The 16,853-nt window shown below is 44.2% G+C and overlaps 1 protein-coding gene and 1 long non-coding RNA gene across 6 annotated transcripts in view; both read right to left on the bottom strand.

Annotated features, from left to right (window-relative positions):
* Positions 1-16,853, bottom strand: part of LOC142491535 (uncharacterized) — a 258,875-nt gene that overhangs the window by 19,901 nt on the left and 222,121 nt on the right. The gene's annotated exons all lie outside the window — the stretch shown is intronic.
* Positions 1-16,853, bottom strand: part of CORO6 (coronin 6) — a 69,618-nt gene that overhangs the window by 19,901 nt on the left and 32,864 nt on the right. For 2 of the 5 annotated variants that reach the window (XM_075594241.1, XM_075594242.1), the window contains exons 3-8: positions 16,549-16,671; positions 9,994-10,123; positions 9,074-9,255; positions 6,257-6,376; positions 4,831-4,950; positions 178-282 (exon numbers count right to left, since the gene is read on the bottom strand). In XM_075594241.1, the coding sequence (XP_075450356.1) occupies positions 178-282; positions 4,831-4,950; positions 6,257-6,376; positions 9,074-9,255; positions 9,994-10,123; positions 16,549-16,671 (780 nt within the window). The remainder of the gene's footprint in view (positions 1-177; positions 283-4,830; positions 4,951-6,256; positions 6,377-9,073; positions 9,256-9,993; positions 10,124-16,548; positions 16,672-16,853) is intronic. The other 3 variants (XM_075594244.1, XM_075594243.1, XM_075594245.1) reach the window with 3 other exon arrangements.

Raw genomic sequence — 16,853 nt, forward strand, 5'->3', positions numbered from 1 at the left:
GCATAAACGTCTTGTTGCAAAAGTAATAAACTATATATGTATTGCTTGCCCCTCTGGCATTCAGGGTGTTAAATCTAAATGCCCATACGCCCAAACTCATCTGACCCCTTTATCCAAATCTGTTGTATCATGGTGCCCATAGCTCGAATAATGTACATGGGGGGAGTGCGGTGTTACCTTTCCACAGAGGTAGACAATGTTGGAGTCAGGGTCATAGAAAGGGAGCAGCACTCCGTTGCTGGTGTCCATCTCTTGCAAGGCAATGGGATCATCAAAGTTCTTCTGCAGCCAAATAGACAACGGGAGAGTTCAGGACAAAGCATCTCTTGTAATGAAACGTTAGCATCGCAAGGGTTAGTAGCACACAGCAGGCAAGAGGTTCCTGTCCCAGAGAGGACACAAGTTCAATGTCAAACACTAACACGAACTCAATCTACATGATCCTATCAAAATTCCCCTCACCATCCTGCCTGATCCTCCATGTACGCTGCGCAATGATGCAGATTGATCCAGGTTTAAGACCTTATTTGGTGTGTGGTTATTGGAAGCTGCTGTGCTATTCTGCCGTTCAGCGATTAGCAGGACTTGCTCAATATAATTTCAGTAAGTATTCTTTAGATTTAATTACTCCTTGGCCAAAGGCAAAGGGGTCAGAAAGTTGCAGCAAAAGTAGCAAAATATTTGTAGGTATTTAATATAGAAGCTACTGTACATTTTCTCCAAGCTTCCAAAAACAACTTCCTTCGTTGCTGTACCTTAGGAATTCCTAGATGTCATGTTCACTGATAGTTACCTAGGTCTCACTTAAAGCAGTGCCCCCTCTAATTCATCTCCTTATTTTTTGTTTACATGGATAGGAAGCAAGGGGTCTCCAGAACTGAACCGCATTCATTTCAGCTCTGGGGTACCCCTAGACCCCAAGGTCATTACCATCAAGGCCGGCTTGAGGGCGGTGTGACTGCACCTGGCCCGTGCTTACAGACGCCCCGCGCTCTTCCCGGGCTTCCGTAAAAATGAACCACCAAATTTAAACTGATTACCGAAGTTAGGCCTGGGCCTCTGTAAGAGCCGGTAAATGCAGGTACCACGCATTGTCACGTTGCAGCTTACTATTGCTCTGCATGATGTGGGCGCCATTTTCTTTTTCTTGATGGGGGACAGTACGAGCGCTACCTTCAGAGGTAAGTGTCTTGGGAAACAGGGGTGTTGAAAATAGTGCGTTTGAACTCCGGGGCCTCCCTTCTTCCCACCCATGTCAATCCAAGTGTGGGGAGAGGGACCAAAAAGAAAACAAAAAAATTGAGCAGGGGAACAGTTCTTTAAGTTTGATCCCAGGAGTACTATGAACGTGAGGGTGACACCACACCAGCCAGTACATTGGGGAATGCTTTTGAAGTTAGGCTTGTGGCTTAAATGTAAAAAGCAGTAAATCTGTGCTGCCCATTTCCCCCCCTTTTGTTATCACTGATTCAGGAACAGATGATTCTCCAGTGTATGACTGTTTTGGATAGAAAATAGACTCACTCCTGGTATGAGGTATGGGGGAGCCCATGGCTAGTGGCTACATCATCGAAACACGCATCAAGTGCCTTCTGTGACATAGAATTAAACATGGCTCCAAGGTAGTGTCTTTCGTGAAGAACTCATGCACTGGTGTCCTCAATCTAAAAAAATATTGCTTCATTTTTACTTTAAAGGAGAAGTTCCTCTTATTTATTTACAGGGTGGGAATCGGACCGTGACCCCTAAGCCAAACACCACTATTTTCAGCACCAGGGACCCCCTGCTTCCCGAGATACGGACCAGTGAAGTAGCTAGGTTTCAACATCCCTCAGGGTAAACAAAATGGCTGCCAAATCTCGGGTCAATAGGAAACTGCAACAGCATCATTTGTGGATTCTTATTAGCTGGCCAATTAAGTCTCCTTTACAAATCTGTAACTTTGCCAGTAATTGTCTTGGGAATCAAGGGGTCCTTAAAGCTGAAAATAGTGCGGTTCAGTTCTGGAGGACCCCCTGGTTCCAATCCTGTAAAATGGAGGTTAGTTTTAGTTAGGGCGGATTGCTCCTTTAACATATCTGATATAATGAAGCAAACACTGGTGACCACAGTAAAAAGATATTTAACAAAAAATGTTTTTGTAAGGAACCCAGGGGATCTCCCACATTGATCTTATGCTTTAAAATGTATTTTCATTTCCTGCTACCGATTGGCTGACAGGAAGCTTCAGTTACTCTTTTTTCCCTTCCCAGGGCACACATTGTTTGCCGTGCAATATACATTGCTGTACGGGGGAGCAGCGTTTTGAAAAAGAGGACTTAATTTCTCTGCATTTCTGTATGAAGTAATAACACAATTATCCCACATCTCCCTATGGTCACAGTTCTTCAACTTAATCAGGTACTAATGAAGCTTCCTTTGTAATGTTAAGGAGTTGGAAATATCTCCACACGTCGAAGCTTTTTGTTTTAAAAGATATCATGTATTTTGCACTTTGTGTATAAAAGAATATGGCAAGGACTGGCTATTACCTTATTAGGTGTACTTACAAGGACCAGCCTGAGTCACTGCATCCCAATTTTTGTACAGTTGAATCACTGATAGATGCAGTGAGATTTTACAGAAGTGGTCCACCTGGAAATTTTAAGGTCTCTGACCAAAGCTCATTGTGAATAAAGGAAACCCGTAAAATGGGTGAGAGAGGAGGAGTGGGAGGTAAAGGGGGGGGGGGGAGGTAAAGGGGGGGGGAGGAGGAGGGGGGAGGGTGAGAGAAGAGGAGTGGGAGGGGGTTAGAGAGGAGGAGCGGTAGGTGGGGGGGGGGGGGAGAGAGCAGGAGTGGGAGGTGGGGTGAGAGAGGAGTGGGAGGGTGAGAGGAGTGAGAGAGAAGGAGTGTGAGGGGGATGAGAAAGGAGTGGGATGGGGTGAGAGAGGAGGGGGTCGAGAGGAGGCGTGTGAGGGGGATGAGAGGGGGGTGGACGAGAGGAGGGGGCGAGGGAGGAGGAGGAGGAGGGGTGAGAGAGGGCGAGGAGGGGGTGAAAGAGAGGAGGAGGGTGAGAGAGGATAGGGGGGGTGAGAGAGGACGAGGAGGGGGTGAAAGAGAGGAGGAGGAGGGTGAGAGAGCATAGGGGGGGTGAGAGAGGATGAGGAGGGGGTGAGAGAGAGGATGAGGCTATAATAACGTTTTTTTTTAATTATTATTTTATTTTTTAAAGATTCGTCTAAGGTGCCGAATACTTTTGCACCAGCCCTGATGGTTCAGGATGGTGCAACTGTGCTAGAAAAAGTTTGGTAGGCTTCAACTACACCCCATGAAGATATTTTGTTTTCCTCCCTGTTGCCAGTACCGCCTTCTCTCCTTTGCGGACTAATTAGTGTGAGGCTACCTCAACATGTCTTCATATTTCGTAGCTAGGGTCAGTTTGTTTAGTTCAAAACCATCACTCCCCATCATGCACTGCTATAGACAACCCCACCTCGCAGACCTCTTCTCTCTGCACACCTCATGCCGAAACACTGCATTGCAGAGCCAGGAATCGTACTATTGTTGTCATAGTATTACCACAGCACAAGGTACGAGAGTTTAGGTATTTCCAAACGCTCCATCAGCACAGATGTTATAGAATACATTTACCAAGCAGTCTTCGCCATTAGACACCTTCTGCTGCCGGAAGACACCTTACAGCCTATTCAAGCCAATGGGCTGCAAGGTGTCTTATAACATAGCACCGCTTTGTAAAAATGGGCCCCACTCTAATGTGGATTGCAGGAAAGGAAATGTTAATCCATGTTTAGAGTTCAAGGTGAAATTAATTCCAGTATTGACAGTCACATTTGGTGTTGGGTTATATGCCTAATGCAGATTTGGAATACATTCTGGTCCATTTCAGGACAAACATCTTGACTGCAAGGCTTCTGTTACATCAGTCGGGATGGAGGACAAAAGTCGTCCACAAATTCAGTTGTGGCATCATGACCCTTAAAAGAAGGTTCAAGCTGTTGCATAAGACGTAGAGAACTGGGATTTGTCATGAGCAATTATACCTTTTTAAAAAGACCAACAAGGGAGCTCTTCACAAAATAAATTACAGTGTACAGAGCTTTAAGAAACCTGACATTAACAGTACAAAGAACGTGAGGTTTCTAAATCTCAGTACACTATCATTTCAGCTATGACGAACTCTCATGTCGGTCGATTAAAAGATACCTCGACTCGTCCTGGAGGTTCTCTATAATAATGATAGGAGTTGTACCGATCCTTAGCACAGTTTTCCGCTTCTGTCCAGTTTCCATTGTCATTTTCACATCACCTGTTTTATTTTTCAGATTGTTCTATAGTTAGTATGCAAAGCCCTAGTTTACTTTCTAATGTCCAAGAGTTTAACATCTGATGTCCGGGATTCAAAGTTTTCATTCTCCAAAGTCTATTACTTAAACCCTACACTTTTCTCATTGTTGCTAATGTTTCACATTAATATTGTTCGATAGGTAACAATTACATTTCCCACTTTTTCACACCAATATCCTAGGTTTATATAAATAGTGCTTGATGTTCTACTATACACGGTCTAGCTCTTTCATATCAGTTGATCAGTATATCTGCTTTTATATCGGATGACCAGCTATATTGCTTACTAGAATTCCCGAATTGAAATTACCCCGGATAAACATACATCTAAGTCAAAGATTTTTGCAGGTGGCAACTCCCCAACCTATCTTCCATATCATTGGTAAGAGAGCGGTTGACTGGTCGGAAGTACAATCTTGGTCTTGTGCTATGGAGACTGTGACAATAATACACAAATTCCCTAGGCTTAGCATGTCTGCCATTACCGGGTCCCACAAGCCTAGCTCTCTCTGACTCATCCGTGAAAAGCCGGTAGTAAAGACATTTCCATCTCTGGTAAAGATGGCTCTCATAGGTCTCATCCCCTCATGGGGGGAGAATTTCTCCTGTGAGGGTGGGGAAAGAAATTGGTCATAACATGATTACGAATACAAAAGCTCTCTGTCCTGGCAGAGTGCATAGGACAGTGTGTTACTGGCTCCTAAGCCTTTGCAGCTACGGTTACCAAGGTGACCCTGGCTGGAAAGTTTGGAAGGCCTGTCAATAACCCTTTAACTGCTGGACTGGCTGGCATTACAGTATGTGCCATAGTCGGAACTGTTAATCCTGGAGGTAGTGGCACCACTGAGAAAACCCTGTTTGAGATCCAGTACCAACTAGTTGTGGCCCTAAGCAAACCGTTAATTGTACGATCTTTGAGTAAAGATGTCCTTGTGGCTGTAATGCTATGGAAAAATGATCAGTGCCGTCTACAAATATCTGACTTTTTTAAGCCAACTGATTTAATTCTGGGTGAAATTTATAATGCTCTATAATTAAGATGATAAATCAAAAGGGATCTTAAGGTGGTTTGCTTACCATCCAAAAGCCTGATCACATAATCAAGTAACAGTATATAGTTTTCTATGGGAAGTGTCTACAGTAATATCCATCAAACATGATGTTTCAGCCTAGATGCACACAGGAAAATGTACTGTCCTGGCAAGGAATGCTTCAGTGAACAGAATTCATAATAGTTTGTGCCAAACATAACTTATGATTTTTTTTACAAGATGATAACCCACTGTGTTTATTTGAAGCAAAACTGCGCCTCTCTGATGGAAATCCTATAATTTTGGTATCAATGATGTCACTATTAATTTATTAGAAATAGGAATCTCAGCTTTTATTTTTTTAACTCCCTTGTGAATAGCAGACAAATTGAATGTTCCATAAATCTGTTTTGACAGGCGAGTGGGGAACTCGTTCAGTGCATTTGTGACAAAAGCCTGAGACAACCAGGGCGTTCCCTGTCTGAGAGAAGTGCGGGGGGCACCTGTTGGAGTGAATTAAAGCACTGGAGCATTCTGATTGGTTAACGACACATTGATTTAAATGACATCTCTCTATTTAGCTCCATTTTGCACTCTTGGCCTAACCAGCAGTTAAAGAGTACAATATTTGATCATTTTTGAAGAAAAAAAAAATAATAATATTAAGAAACCTTTAATATACGTAATTACTGCAATAAAAAAAAAAGAAATGATCACCTACTTTTCATGTAAAGTAATTAAGCGCCTTCCAACTCCCCGAGCCCAGGTGAAGAGCACAGCTTCATACTGTCAGCCTGGGAACCCCGCAAACCTCAGGAAGCCAACACAAGTATAAGAGGGATAGTTAAAGTAAATAAACATGCAGAACACCTTCTCATACCGGATCCCATAGTGCCAGCTGCCGCTCGCTCGTCCTGCTGAAGCCGGTGGTGAAGATTTTGCCGTCGGACATGAAGATGGATTTGATTGGACGGGCCCCTTCGTGTGCCCCGCTTTTCTCCTAGTTTGTTTGGTTAGCAGGTTAAAATCGAGCACGGCAAGTGATAAAACACAAACACACACCGCAGGTTAGTGTCACACGGGTGAGAGGATCACACGTCTGTTCTACTTAACGACGACCGGGAGCAAGAGTTTGCATCTGGAACCCTGTCACCTGTGAGTGCAGCCTGTATTCTACTGTGTAGCAGGACCAGCCGTCACGGAAAGTGTTAACCCCTTAAATGCCAGTGGGATGCTCCGACCATTTTGGGATTCAAAACAAGTGGTCAGTAAATATAACTGGATCCCATTCCAGCTGTGATGCACTGCATATCTTGCTAGGACATCCCTTGCAAAAAGCTGAAAGCGCCCAGCAATAAAGACATCTTCCGCACTGAAGCGTTTCATGAGATAGAGAAATACAGGGATCTCATCTATTGGGGGTATTTCATAATCTGAGCCAGGCAGGGTTATAAATAAAATGAAGCAGGGGTTCTCCAGAGCTCAACCCCAGTCCTTTCAGCTCCGGGGACTCCCTGCTTCCAGAGGTAATTGCCTCCGAAGGGGGAGCCGGTATCTCATGCAGTTTTCAGCTTCCTTGTGACATGGGCCAATAGGAAGCCGCACCTGATAACACGGCTTCCTATTGGCCCCAGGGCCCGGGAGCTTTGTAAAGCAGACACCTAGTGAACCCTGGAGTGGATACTGTCACCAACTACAGAGTTAAGTGTCACCGGAAGCAGGTGATCACCGGAAGCAGGTGATCACCGGAAGGCAGGAGGTGATCACCGGAAGCAGGACCCCCTGCTTCAATTCTGTATTAAAAAAAAAAAAAAGCTTGGATTGCCACTTCAAAGAGACGCCCTCAAAAGGTTGGCTAGTCCTGGTGAGAGGCAACGTTTTGGCATAAAAACCATGTTTTTGTATATCAGAAGTGAACTCAATAGAGGAGTGTTAAGTCCATAACACGCAACTTCTCATATTTTAAACTCATGACCTCTTGAGGAGTCTGATAGGTGGTAATTACACTGTCATTTTATGAACTGTCTGTATATTGATGTCTTTATAACGTACTTTTTCCTGTAAAACAAGCACTGTACCACTTCTTGTATATTAAATCTAAAATTGAAAAAAGTACTGCGTTTGGGCTCTAAATTGTACCTAGTACCTTTTTGAAGATATTAACCACATTTTCAGACACCTTTTGGGTTTCGTGTTAATTATATATATTTTCTAGTAAACGGAAGACGAAGGACTCCTAAGGTAAGACCTTAAATTATTGTTAGTGGTGGCAACGTAGTGTGACTGTTTTTGGGGAGACAGTGCTAATTTTGAGGGCCCTGCGGGGAGGTAAGTGAGTCAACAGGACAACTGGATGTATTAACCCCTTTAACATACACAGGTGTGACGTACGCGACATCCCCAATGCAAATTAGGCCAGTAATGCAAAACTATCATGTATATATAAAATTGTTAGCGTATTGATCTCCAAAAAATATTGTGCTATAAAATGTTTTCCCAATGCCAAACATTACTACCGATTGAACAGCCTCTAATGAACCCCAGCCATTGGGTTGAAGCACGGACATTGTTCTCTGCTGCTGGAAGAGTTTTATTGGCTTTCTATTGAGCAATATAGTGCAAGCTACTGAGAAACCAAACCTTGCTTTTCCCTATGGGCTATAACAGAGACCTAGGGATTTTGACTAACAAACAAATAGAAAACTTTGCTCTCTGCTATGCAGGAGTGTGAGCTAGAAATACATGCATGGCATGCATCTTATACGTTGATACGGGAAAAGACAGCAAAGCATGCAGGTCAGGCTATAAAACGGACTGAGTAAAAGGAGGGGAGAGGAATGGAAATGAAGCAAGAGGAAAAGGCACATACTACGTGGTTCTAGCTCATAAGACACCATACATCTGAAGTCAATGGGCCTTAAGGAGTCTTATGGACTAGCACCGAATAGTTAATATGTCCCAATGTGAAACCTGTATGGGAAAAGATGGAGATGGAGAAATAGATAAGAGAGGATGGGAAGAAAGGCATAGGAGAGATAGATGGTCAAGGGCCGTGTGCTGCACGAGAGAAAATGAATAGCAACTGGAAACGTTGCACAAATGAAATACATCTTTTTTGTATTATTTCTCACACGGCTGCATTGTTCTGGAGATCTAACAATGATATGGAAATGATACAAGTTACATGGGCAGCACTAGTATTTTTTTTATATACTAGCATTAAACAGAAAGCAACATTCTCATTCTGCTTAGTTCCCGAAAAAGTCCTTTTAAAAAAAGGGCAGACTTTCCAAGCAGCAGTTCGGTGATATAAAGTCATATTTATTAAGTAGTTCAATTCCACGGGACACCGTCTGTCCTGCACCAGAAGACACATCATGGCTTATTCACTTGAAAGGGCCATAAAAGGTGTCTTCTGGGGCTGGGAGGTTTTTCGATGGAATAGCACTGCTAAGTACACATGGGCCATAGTCCTAAATGGAGCAGATTAAAAGTTAAAGGCAAAAAAGCGGTGAGCTTCACATTACAGGTGGAAAGTGCAATTACTTTCTCATGGTGCAGCCCAAAGCTGTTGAGCACTGTGACTGAGAAGAGCACTTTCAATCAATTCCAAAAAGGAGAGATGAAAGAAAGAAAAGGGTGAATGTGAAAAGGAGGAAAGTAGAGATGAAGAGGGGTGGGATGGATAGCCACTTACAGCCACTATTTCGCGCTTCCGAGGCTCAATGACCCGGACTTTCTTGTCCTTGCAGGTGGTGGTGATCAGGCTTCCGTTGTAGTTCCAGCAGACACTGTAAATGAGGTCACTGTGAATGTCGTCTAAGTTAATAAGAGCCTCGCCAGTCCCCACATTCCAGATAATGATTGCATTATCACCACCTGACAGAAGGGACAGAAAGAAAGGCACACACAAAATAAATGGAAGGCAGAAGAATTCCTTCAGTCAGGGTAAGGGTTAAAGGGACATTTGAATTAGCAACATAAAATGTAAACATTTTCAGATGTACAACCTTTCTTACATAGATTATAGTTGCAATTAAAAGTGAAAAGCACCCAGCCATGTAACACCTTCTGTATCATTTAAAGATTTCATAACTGAGATGATTGTTAGTAACTCCTATTATAAAGCAGTAATATCTTAGCTACACTGGTAAGGGCTGAGTTACTTTTAGATGATCACAATTTAAGAGTACCCACAAAAAATGTTTTTACATCAAACAAATAATAAATAGAGGGCTTAACAATGAAGTGTTTGATCAACATGAAGCAAGTGGCCAGCAAGTCCTACGAACATAACTGTTGAGATGTCAAAGTGGCATATACAGATGGGATGTTCCTCACAGGAGGCTGTACATGAACCTTGAATACTTTATACATCTCTTGTTCTGTAACGTATGTGGGGTTATTAAAACTCTTACTATTTATTGTGCCCCAATTGCACTATAGTGTGAGGTGCTCCGTTAGCAAAAAAGAGGTACAGTACTGTAGTTGCCACTATCACATACAGCAGACTTGTATTCTTGCTTCCGGTATCACAGTCCGATGCAGTAACTGCTGGGCCATTTCACACCCTTGTGACAGTCACCTCTCCGTAGAAAACCTGCTGGAGTTCATTACCTGCACTGAGTAATATGTTGCGAGCAGATGGATGCCATGTGATGATCCCCACCCTCTTAGAGTGACCCTCCAGCGTCACAATGGGCTCAGTTATTGACCGTACTGGCGTATAATCTGGGATTTGCCAAACCTGAAAGAAATGCAAAAGGCAGGATGTGTCAAGAAGAATAGCAGTAGCAAGTAGGATACACAAAACCAGCCCCAGCTCCACGTCATTTTAATTCCCTTGGTAAACCGGAGTTCTTGTAGGAATAATAATCATTTTCTTATCTTTATCTTATTGGGGGATACGTATCAAGCATCGCAATTGGAGAAAATTAGCAACATTGCTCCAAAAACGCACTATTTTGACAGTGTTACTTTTATCATCAACTTATCAAGATTAGCATCAGTTTTGCTCCACTTGCATTAATTTGTGATTTGGAGAGTGGTTTTGGAGCACTTAGGAGAGGTGTTACTTGGAGTAATAGTAGAACGAGATGTAATACAGTTTTAAATCCCTCTACTTGACTATGTATGTTAGTTTTAGCTTTGGACTGACCCCACTGTAGGTTAAATTTGTCGTATTTATCGTTTTATATATATATATATATATATATATATATATATATATATATATAGAATCCACAGAAGCAGCCGGCACTCCACTTGCAAGTAGAAAAATTGGGTGCTTGTCCCATAAAGCAATAATAAACCATACAATACCGTTTGAAGCACGAGATCAGGAGACAGCACTCTGGTAAGTTAGATCACAAGTTTTTGTATTGAAAAAGACACATAAACCGACGTTTCGGTCCCCAAGTGGGACCTTTCTCAATTAAATTAGGTTAATTTTATCTCTATTTGCACAACAGACACAGTACATGAATCTTCTGGCAGGAGTGGAATTGGTCTCACTTGATGCTTACCCGTACGATTCATTATAATCCGTTTATTAGAAAATATCACCTCTGAAAACTGGCCATTTGACATAATGTTTCTACTCCAATGCCCACAATCACAATGCTTTTATTTGTCCATCGTCTATGTATTGACAATTGTAACAAACCGCAAAGTAAAAATAAATGTTAAAAAAAGTGCGATTCCCCGTACCCAAGTTTTTTTTTGTTTTTTTTTAATAAAACAATTTTGATAAGGAGACAACCCTGAGTCCTAGTGTGGTTATCTCTATGAAAAGAAAGACTTGTCTTTTGACAGCTGCACAAAGTTGCTGGCACCCAGACATTGAATAACACTGTGACCTCACTGGTACTTTTGGGTAGCCACAATAGCCAATGAGTTAAGAAAATCAGAGATTAGTGTTTGTTTGTTATTTTTAAAGAGTGTGAATTGCACTTGAACTCAAATGTTCATTAAAATACACCTACACGGGTGTGTTAGTGAAACATGGTGTAACAGAACAGCAAAATTACATTGAAAACATAGAGAGGTTACAGAGTAAGATGGTATCAATCTGGCAGTGCTGTGTCACTGGTACAGTACTGTACATGGCAATATGTTTGCATTCACAATCTGAACATTTCCATTCACTTTGCTCTACAACTCGGACACTCTGTGCATGTCTAATGAGAAACTTAAAGTGATAAAAAGATTAGGGAGATAAGGCAGAGGGGGGGGGGGGAGGCAGAAAACCTACCCACAACTTCAAGGTGCAATATTGACAAACATTGCCAGGATACCTTTTCAAGTGAGGCGCAGTGACTGTGCTAACAACAAGATGTACAAACCTGCAACGTACAGGCACTGAGTCTTCGCACACCTTGCATTGTTGGAAGCCGGAAGTGTCTTGCTCTATAGATGTCCTATTCTTTACTCTCATCCCCATCCCCAATTTCAAGTGCAGACAGAAGACTGCACCTTATGAATGTTTTAGTCTGTACTGTTATAGACAGTCTTTATGCTCTTCAATGTAAACTTAAAATAAAAAAAATAAAAAAAGAGACTAATTGAAAAGCAAGGATTTTAGCCAGACTGAAATCATTGGCCTCCCAGAGCTTGTTGGGTGCCCAAATGTATCTGTACCCCAACTTTACCAATGTAAGCAGTAGGGTAAACAATGGGAAAATGAACAGGAGATGGGGGGTGATGGATCACACAAAAATGGGGCCAAGCTAACAAAGTACTTTGCTCTAAGTTTTTTCTCTGTGTGCGCCAGGTTATATCCTGGAGAGTATAAATAAGAGGACTTGCTTGCAAGGCTGCCAAGATATAGGGGACAGCCAGGACTGGTGTTCCAGGCCCAGTGGAGGCCGGTCGGCCCAATCCACCCGGTCAGACTTTTGCCTCCACTTCCACTCAATAATGATGGAAAACATCCACCCTACTCAACATCTAAGCCGTGGCCAGTATCTTGCTGCTTACCTGGTGCATATTTTCTAACGGGATCAAAATGATGTTACTGTTTTGCTCAATTTTTTTTCTTTTCGCTGAGGAAAATCATCTGCCAGGTCTAAAATGGCGTAAAACACCCTGCTTCAGCAGCTGTCCAAGATTAAAGAAACCCGACTACCAGGCTTCTTACATATAAAGCAAAAAAGAACAAACAAATGGAGCAGTGTCCCATGACACACTATTCTTTGTGATAAAGTGTAAGAAAATGGATAGATGGGGCTTAGTAAGGAGTTAGAGAGACATGCTTAATTATTGCTATTTGCTTGCATCATGTGCCCACATCATACCCTGCAGCCTCCAGATACTAAGGTGGTAAACCGATGGAGCACTGAACTATACCATAAATACAATAAGATGCCTGCTCTGTGTGTGCAAGTGGTGGTAGAATAGCTACTGTAGCATAAGTACAAGTATAAGGCTAAGGCCCCGCTCCCTCAGTCAGCGCGCCCGCACTGCAGACAGGCGGGGCGCTGACAGACACAGACCGCGATATGCGGTCTGTAGGGAGCCGGAGCGGGAGGCGGGAGTGGAGGGAGGGGGGCGGGATCTGATCGTGGTGCCGTCCACCCCCCCACACACATACATACATACACACACACACACACACACAAACACACACACATACACACACACATACACACACTTTAACCTGCAGCTCCTTCCCTGCTCCCCGCCCAAGGCGCCTCCCATCTAGCTCCTTCCCTCCCCTCCTCCCCATTGGCTGACTCGCGTACCATGTGACGTGTCACCGCACGGGAACACAATTCTCTTGTATCCCCTGCTGGCTGACACGTCACAGTACGTAGTCAGTTGGCAGTGAGGAGGGACTGGGACCAGATCGTGAGGCTAAACAGCAATAGTGAGTTGCGCTAACGTGGCCGCACGCGCCATCGGGCGCAGCGGGTCCCAGCCCTAAGTTGGAAAGGAGTAGCTTCATGTGCAAAACACAGGACTGAAGTAACAAACTTCAATGCCAGGTCCTTTTGACTTTAGGCAAGTCCCTTTATCACAGATCTTCTATACAGGATTCTACCATGTACAGTGCTGAAATCATTAACACTGCTGTATATCAGTAAAGTACAATTAGCAGCGGCGTTGCAGAGTGCATGGGATGGGCCGACTTTTCAATCACTTGCGTGACTTCTTGTTGATGTACAGTATTAATGCTTTCCCCACCCTGCTCGTCTCACGTCACAGAGGTGTTTGCTGCAGAGATAACTGCTGTGAAAGAGATGGGTGTGTTTAAGCTTCACACGTGTTCTATTCCACTGGCTCGCATCCCACAGCCGGTCACATCAACAGAACAAGAGACGCCGCTCTTCCTGGCGCACAAACAAAACAAATCACAGATCAGAGTGTGCTGATGGCTGGGATAGAAGCTCTTTGGAATCCCCTGGCCCTCGTCACATGGCTGCCTCTGCTTTTAGCATCCGATCAGCCGCTTCCCTGTCCCCTCTCGTTTCTAATGACGGGGGTATAATTAGAACAAACTGCTGCATCACAGTGCGAGATCCAGCGACTCCGGAGCAGACACGTGTCTGTGTGTTCTATATATAATCAGGCACTTAAGGCTCAGTGTTGTGTGAAGGGCCCGTATTGAGGAATCCTCCAATCAGAATACTGCGTTCGTGTGCACTTTTCCTTAACCCTTGTGCTGCCAAAGGGGCCTGAACTGCATTTTAAATAAGTGTTATGCAGCGAACACAATTAGAGCAGCACTATCTACACTACTTTCTACCTACCGCCTAAATCAGGGGAGGGCAACTTCAGTCTTCATGGGCCACCAACAGGTCAGGTTTACATGATATCCCTGCTTCAGTACAAGGGGTGCAGTCCTCGACGTAACCAATGATTGAACCGACTGTGCTGAATCAGAGATATCCTCTTTGACAAAGTGCCGACAGCGCAAAACATGTTAGAGTATCCTCTACCGCAGGGGTGCGCAAACTGGGGGGCGCAGGATTTGTCTGGGGGGGCGCGGTGGTTGCAGAGGTTGCAGTTGCTCTTCCCCGAGACATTTAAATGAAATGCCGGGGGACCACGCGAGGCCTCTGCAACCTCAACTTACCGCGGGATTCAGCCAGATTCTGGTCACGCCGCCATGACAACGCGGCAGCAAAAGACGCCATGGGGTCATGTGACGTGACACGTCGTCATAGTAACGCACATCAAATGACGTTGCGGGGTCACATGACGTGACCCTCTGTGTCATATGACTCAGGGTCACTGGAGAGCGGGGGGGGGGGGGGCACGAGCGCTGGGACCCTCACACAGGGGGGGGGGGCGCAGCCAAAAAACACCCCTGCGCTACCGTGCCCTGAGGATGATGTCTTTTAAATTGTGCTGTTATGGTGGAATCAAACTTTTTTCATGTGATCCAGCCTCCATCCCCCTTTTTTGCTGCTGTGCACCGCTTCACCTTTCCCCCATGGGAATGCATCGAAATATCCTGAAAACCTGACCTGTTGGTGGCCTTTGAGGACTAAATGGTAGTGAATGATCTTTGTACCAGTTTGACTGTGCACGTGCAGTTTTTTAGTGCCTATTGGACAGGGTGCCTGCACAGAATATCACCCAGAAAGATTTCAGAAGACTTGTCAATATTTGCCAAGCGGTGCGATGATGCCTTAGGCCGCGCTTATAGTCCCGGCGACGCGACGCTGACATCACGCTGTGGCCGCTGAAAAAAAATCTAATTGAATTGACTTCCAGCGATCAAGCTGTCGCGCCGCTCCTACTATAAGCACACGCGACGGATTCAATGCATTTGTTTTGACGCGATGTCGCGTCGCCGGGACTATAAGTGCGGCCTTGTGCTTCGTCCCCGGTGGCCGCGGCTGCACAGAGTATAGCACTCTAGGGGGCTGGCCCCAGTCGGCGTTTGTGCGCGGGCGCACAAACCACGACCACTGGAAGGGTAGACAATTTTTTTGTCTCTGTGCGGCGACGTGGTCACATGGTTGACTGGCAACCAATGGTAGTGCAGATCTCTATCCGAGAACGTTTTCGTGGCCTCGCCCCCTGTCATGGTCGCGGCTCCCCCCCCCGCGCATTCCATTGCTACCCCTAGACCGCAACTTTTACTGGTGCACGCACCACCAGGCGCTCCGACGCGCGTGTGCACACAGTGACTGTGGCCAAAGCATTACAGCCCATTCAAGTGAATGGGCCAAAATGTGTCTTGTGGAATAGCACCCCTCAGTAAATACGGGCCTATATCTTTGTCGGACCAGCACAGATATTTTTACCCTCTTCAGTCGTGCCATCTACACAGCTACCTGGCTATAACACATATTGGAGTTTTCTATTCACACAAACAGAGAGGAGACATGAGACAACATACATGAATACGTAGGAGACTACATATCAAGAATTTACTTTGTGCAGCAATACTGAATAGAAGGGGTCAATTTATTAAAGTCTCCCCACTATGCTTCTGTCCCCCACTGATCTGCACAGACGAGTACAATGCACATTCCTACAGTGACATTCTGAGCAAACTCGGATTTTTTTTTTACTTGCCACAGGAACGCCCATTAAATTGCTCCTTGGCGGAGGGGGCAATTTACACAGGCAGCCCTAATAAAGAGGTCCTCATTTTGGCTTAATGTATTAAATAGTCCATCATGTGCTATTAGAGCAATTATCAGGCTCTTACCAACCCCCGCCATGAGGCCTACGGGGGTGTACCTGCAAGGATCGGCACCTCATCAATGTCCAACAATTCCATAAGACAAGTAAAGGAAAAGGAAGGTGACTGGTTCGTCACCATAAAATTACATTCTTTATTGCAAGTCACTTAAAAATGGCATACACAAAAGCACATGGAGAGGTACCACACAAGAAAGCCCATAAGCTTTTTGTGATGAACTTGCGATAAAGAATGGAATTTTATGATGGACTGGACTCTGGTACCTTTTCCTCCAATAGTCCATCATGCATTTTCAATGCAAAAAAATGTACAAGGTCTTTCTGTTCTGTTGGAGTCAATTACTTTGCTGACCTATCCAGAAATTAAGAAGTTAAATACAGACAAGGACCTGACATTACTATTCACAGGCATTATATGGTGGATTGTAATAATGACAGTTAAATGTCATGCTGGATGGATCCTGTTGCTGCTGGGTTTCCGAGACAGTTACCAGATACTAATAGTGCACTTACCATGATGGTGGTGTCATCCGAGGCGCTTGCAATGACATTATCATTGTGGGGACACCAATCTATGTCTAACACAGGAGCCGTGTGACCAGTGACTGTTGGATGATTCTTATCCACGCGTCCTGTCTGCACCAGAAAGAAACATTAATTCAGGGACTCAGAGCAATAGCATACAAATATACAAGATTGTCCTTTTATTGATGGAAATTTGCAAAGGAAAAAGTTCTCCATCACCCAATTTTAACAAACCGTCAATACTGGATATTAATCCATGTTGGAGAGATGAACCCAATCTTGTCCATTTGGTT

This window comes from Ascaphus truei, chromosome 3, assembly GCF_040206685.1.
Source record: "Ascaphus truei isolate aAscTru1 chromosome 3, aAscTru1.hap1, whole genome shotgun sequence".
Taxonomy (NCBI): domain Eukaryota; kingdom Metazoa; phylum Chordata; class Amphibia; order Anura; family Ascaphidae; genus Ascaphus; species Ascaphus truei.